This window comes from Mandrillus leucophaeus, unplaced genomic scaffold, assembly GCF_000951045.1.
Source record: "Mandrillus leucophaeus isolate KB7577 unplaced genomic scaffold, Mleu.le_1.0 Scaffold258, whole genome shotgun sequence".
NCBI lineage: Eukaryota > Metazoa > Chordata > Mammalia > Primates > Cercopithecidae > Mandrillus > Mandrillus leucophaeus.
This window is the reverse complement of record NW_012102676.1, coordinates 1,615,670-1,621,669: the sequence shown is the minus strand read 5'-3', so window position 1 is coordinate 1,621,669 and position 6,000 is coordinate 1,615,670. Positions and strand designations below refer to the sequence as shown.

The 6,000-nt window shown below is 35.7% G+C and overlaps 1 protein-coding gene across 2 annotated transcripts in view; it reads right to left on the bottom strand.

The window, feature by feature from the left end:
• Positions 1-6,000, bottom strand: part of MEOX2 (mesenchyme homeobox 2) — a 76,127-nt gene that overhangs the window by 13,106 nt on the left and 57,021 nt on the right. For both annotated transcript variants that reach the window (XM_011983953.1, XM_011983952.1), the window contains one exon: positions 3,402-3,574. In XM_011983953.1, coding sequence (XP_011839343.1) covers positions 3,402-3,574 — 173 coding nt within the window. The remainder of the gene's footprint in view (positions 1-3,401; positions 3,575-6,000) is intronic.

Here is a 6,000-nt window from a genome sequence, read left to right as displayed (position 1 = left end):
TTTTTTTTTTTTTGATATGGAGTTTCACTCTGTTGCCCAGGCAGGAGTGCAGTGGTGCAATCTCGACTCACTGCAACTTCTGCCTCCTGGGTCCAAGTTTTTCTCCTGCCTCAGCCTCCCGTGTACCTAGGATTATAGGTGCCTGCCACCATGCCTGGCTCATTTTTGTATTTTTAGTAGAGACGGGTTTTACCATGGTGGCCAGGCTGGCCTTGAACTCCTGACCTCCAGTGACCGGCCTGCCTTGTCTTCCCAAAGGGCTGGGATAAGTACAGGCGTGAGCCACCACTCCCAGCTTGATTGTTAATTTAAGATATTTTGTGCACAGATTCTCAATTTAAGAAACTTAAGATAATATGTGTGCATAGAAATGTTGGAATGAAATGGTGCAACCAGAAACATTATCCAACACAATTACATCATCCCTCTCCTGTGACATTCTACATTCATAACAATTGTGAATACTTGTTCAACTTTTACCTCTTCTGTGAATTCTAACAGGTATTTCTTTAGCTTATTTTAAGAAGATTTTATTTCCAGCACTTAGCTTAAGAAATATTTGTGTTACAAAAGGATTAATTCAACATACTTTGCATAGCAAAGGTTTTTCCCACCTGGGTGATAATTCTGTTTTATAGTTTATGCTAAAAATTATTTCATATCCATTATGATATATAAATCTACATAGAAGAAAGAGCAGGTAGTTTTAATTTCCATTTTGTGCCTTGGGGAGATTGTTACTTACTTAAGAACACACAATTCTAATCGGCAAACCTTGGATTTTTATTCAGACTTTTTTCAAAACAATTCCACTCTTTTTGACTAACCCATGTAGGCCCTCTAAAGACTTAGTGTTGATTAGGAATTTAAATTCTGCATGCATACATCTTTTCACATTAACTTGCAAAACTATACATAGAGATTTATTAAATAAAAATATATTGTGCACAGTAACAAATTTTCAATTCAGTGAAAACCGAATTATCTCTCATATTCTTCATTATTCTGCCCTCGTGATGCTGTGGTTAGATTATTTCAGGAACGACTTCCAATGAAGTGGTCTGTCCTATACTGGCACTGAGTTTGGTCATGTGGCTTGCTTTGGACATTGGGACATTAGAAAATATGACGTAAGAAGCCTGAAAAGCTCTTGCTTACTAGAGTTTTCCCCCTCAGTGCTCCTGGGAATGCTTCTATCACCATTGGAAGGATCCCAAGCTAGCCTATAAGAAGATGAAACCACAAGCAACAGAGACTAGCTGTCCCAGCTGAGGCCCAACCATCTCTTTCTTAGTCAACCCACCAGCTGACTGGAGCTCCATGAGGATTCCATGTAGGGCCAGCAGTATTACTGTCCAACTAAGCCCAGTCAAAATCTCTAACTTACAAAATCTAAAGCAAATAAAACTTTAGTTATTATTTGAAGCCACTAAGATTTGGAGTTGTTTGTTACACGGCAAAGGGTAGCTAACACAAAATTTTAAAAGAATCTTTCAAAAAACATTAAAATAGTATGTATATCTATATATAATTCTTGCATGTAATTCTTTACCAAGCTTGTCAAGTCAGTTAGAAAGAAGAAATATCCAAGACACCTTCAACATTTTCAAACCAGATTTACAAAACTGCTTCTAAAAATAAATGATTCTGCTCCATGGTCAATGACAGATAACCCTAGAACATCCCCGAACTGGCAAGTACAGAATCTTGTTTTTCATCTTGGCTGAGAGCACAGTAGTGCATCCTGTCATTTCTACAGATTGGAAGCAAATCCTAGTTTCCTAGTTCCTTCGTGTATTGTATAAAACACGCTTGCATTTCCTAGAGTTCACCATCTCTATATAAGAACATTACTGTGTAATTCTCCCTCCACATACACCTTTTTATTTTCCTGTTCACTGTTTTAAAAAAATAATAATAAAATAAAGGTCTGATGATGTAGATTTTGGATCCTGCTTTCCAGCATGCCAAATGTTGAATACATAGAGGGAATTTTGTATGTGAAGTCCAAGGGAAGGAAAATGCTGTGCTCCATAACATAGGTACTAGTCATAATATGTAATAAAATATAAACTGCCAATAAATAAAACCACAGAAAAGTGTTCCTCTGCATATTTCTACTACCCATAAATAACCTACCAAAGCTGAAATGTAAAAATTAACAGAAGGAAAGCAGATTATTTAAGAAATTGGATAAAATAATTTGCTCTAGTAAGACATGCATTCATTTGTCCACACCCTGTTGATATTTCTTTGGTTTCAATGGGATCCTGGAGGAGGTACACACAGTGAAAGAGGAAATGAGACTCTAGCCCTAAGAGTGCCAATCATAACTGCACTGTCCATAAAGATGTTTGCATTTGCCTTTCAGGAATGTTTTTGTAAAGATTAGCAACTGTTAACCGGCAGTAGGCTAGATTCTCCTCGGGGAAGCCAGAATCTGTACAAGGAGTTCACTGGGAAGACTATTAGAACAAATCATTTGTCATTTTAAAAAATGCAAGAAAGGGACCTGAAAAGCAATTAATTTAAAAATATTATTTAAGTCTCATTAATTAGAGTCCAAAAACATTAATAATTTCAAAATATTCTCTAAGTGGATAGCAGATTTTTCAATATCTGAGAGCCATTCAATTTCAAAAATATTTTGAGTAATGGGGCAGAAATATTTACCAATGATCTATGTGACCTTGCCTTTCATCATTTCCCAGCCATCTTGCACCTAAGCTGCACCATTTGACTCTTCTAGACATCAGTGTGTAAATAGAAGTGACATGGGTAATTTCCAGGTGAAAACATTTAAAGGTCAGTGCATAAACTTCCAATTCTTTCTTATTTCTTGTGGTTACCACGGACACCACATGTTGAGATGTTAAAGAGTCAGAATGGGTCTGTGAGTGATTATCTGGAATGCTGGACATGTAGAGTTTGTATGGAGAGTGAGTAAGTAATGAATATTTTTGTGTTACGCCATTGAGGTTTACGTGTGAATGTGTTACTGCAGGGTAACATACCCTATCCTGAGCAATACAGAAAACTAATCTGGGGTTACCAACTTTCTCATATGCCAAATAAGGAGATTTTAGCATATAAGCATACACAATTCCTCACTGTATGCCATCATTATGTGAAAGAAATAATGTTTTAAAACCAAAAAATACAGAAGGATCATAATCATAGGAGGATTCTTTCTTAAACTCAGTAAGTATGGTTTTCTTTTAAATATCATTATATTATTTTTAATTTTGTCATTTTGCTGGCAAAATTTTATCATGGAATAGTATACCTGTCTTCCAAATGGTATTGAAGAATTCTGGATCTAGGTATTTCAAATAAGGCAAAGAAAACTGTGGACCCAGAGCAATTAAAAAAGATCATATAATGACAATGTCCAGCTTTACCTGTCTTTCAGTGAGATCCAGATTCACTGCTATCTCGTATCGCCTCAGTCTGGTGAGATAATTATGATGGGCAAATTCTGCTTCAAGTTCTCTGATTTGCTCTTTGGTAAATGCTGTCCTTTCTTTCCTGGGTTTGCTGTTGACTTCTGACTTGTAATTTCCTTCCTGGGAGTCTGAAAAAAAGCGAGACAGAATTGGTAATAACTCATTTATTCAAACACATGCAATCATATCATTCACAATTATTGAGTTACTACTTTTCCAGGTTCCGCACAAGACATGGAACAAATATAGACCAAAGACAGTAAGACTGATGGCAACTCAACATGGGGAGATATGTTTCTTATTTTTCTCATCTTCCTTCGGGTAACTCGCAACCTAATTGGGAAAGCATGTAATTTTCCTCTTATAAAATATTAACAAAACTTCTAACTGCTTGTAATATGATTTTAAGATAAACCAAAACCTCTCTAGAAAACAATTTTAGATATGAAGTTTTGTTTCATAAGTTGTTGAGCATACGTACTTGAGGTCTAAGTAAGATTGAACATAGCAATCCTTTAAAAAGTGGCGTCTAGTACATGAGTATTTGAGAAATTCAAACATTCAGCAACTGGACCATAAAAAATTTTATGCTCAAACTGAGCATATGTAGAAGTATGTGTGTACTTATTGGTCTTTTTATCTGTATTTAAGGAAAATTCTTGAGGGCAATAGCAATGTTCTTTTATTATATATAATACTTAGTCCAACATGGACTCTATAAATGAAATTGTGTTCATATGACTTAAACTATGAACAGAGTTTTTCAATGTTTTTCATTACATATAAGATAAACATGAGATGCACAACACGTACCATCAGTGATCCACAACATCAAATCTTATAATGCAGTGTAAAATACCAATAACAATTTTGAGCATATCATTCCATTTTTCCTCCTAAGGGTTCAAGACATAATTAATGTATAGAATTTCTTTCACCCTCATAGTACCCCTGAAATGTAGGTCAGAAGATATTCTCAATATACGAAAAAACAGAATGTGAATCAATAGTAAACACACACGCCAAGTAAAAAGTAATCATACCCAGCTCTAGTAACTTATGGTGAATTTATCCTCTGTGAAATATCAACATAATCAAGATAAAGGAGCACATTAATGCTCTCCTGAAAATTATTTCTGGTATCTAATTATTTTTGCACATGTACAAACAAGCTGTGATATCTTTAAAAAGTATGAATACAATTAACTCTTCTAGGAGCCCAAATGATACAAAATTGATGTAGAAAGATCATCATTAACCAAAGGTTTCAAAGAGTGACATTTTAATTGTTTTTTTAATTGACAAATGTAATATTGCATGGCTTATACAGGATCTTTTTACATTATGGGTTTTTTTTGTGCAATGATGCTTAAATATGCTAAGAAGTACAAAAATGAATTTTTTAGTGTTCTACTTCTTTCTATCTGCCTGAGGGATGTTTAACTGAACTAAAGAGAATCTGCATAATAGAAATTCATTAGACAAGGCACTGTAACGTAAACACTTTTATTTTGATTCTTAGAAGTATGTAAGTGAGCCAGATGTAAGGTTTTTTAGGTCTAGTAGCAGCAGCAGCAGCAATAAGTTGCCTCAACAACTTGGCACACTGGTCATTATCCTCTGATGGATCACAGAGTGTTTCACTCACTGGTACACTGGCACTATCTAAAGCTCTTCATTCACTGACCACATTTCTGGGCTTGTCACTTACCCGTGTATCAGCTAGCTTCTCACCTTAGCAGGGCACGTGGGGCTTTATCCAGCACAAAAGTAGTTTGTGACATGTCATGCACAGGCTGACTGCACTTTATAGAAAGCCACTGGGACCAGGAAAGTGACATAAGAGATGATGCGTGTACTCTCAGGTAGGCCATGTTTACATGGTACCAACTTACCTGGCTGTGAGGATGGAAACTGCAGTCTATCATCCAATTTTCTCTAGCTACAGATATGTCAACATCCACACTGGTGGAGCATTTAGCTATTCTGGCATTGCATGAACATTTCCAAATGATTGATTATTTTTTTAACTTTTCCGTGGGCTGTTCTTGCAGCCTGCGAACTGTTACAGTACAGAATATTCATATAACAAGATCCTCTCACAAGCATTCATGTTCTCAGGTGAATTGAAACAACTTTTTCAAGTTTGAATCCCTGCTTTGCCTAAAATCTGTGGCTGATTATTCTTTATGTGGAGACAATGCTCTTTTCCTTTCACTCTGGAAACTGAGAGTAAAGCCAGCACATTTCTTCTCATGAGCAATTCAATTTGAATGATTCATAGTTAGCACATTCCCTTATGCAAGCATGAATGAACAAATTCAAATTCAGGAAAGCCTTTGACTTGTATTTATTTGAGTTTCTTTGAAAGTGATCTTCTTTAACTTTTGCAATATTCAAAAGTACTTCATAAATACCACACAGTAACACAAACCAAAACACAAAACACGGGCCAGTGCTCAGAAGAATACTCACAGGTAATGGGTCTATATACACACTCATTGTAACTAGAAATATACAACAGGAGGTTTATACAGCCAGTGACTGGATTTAA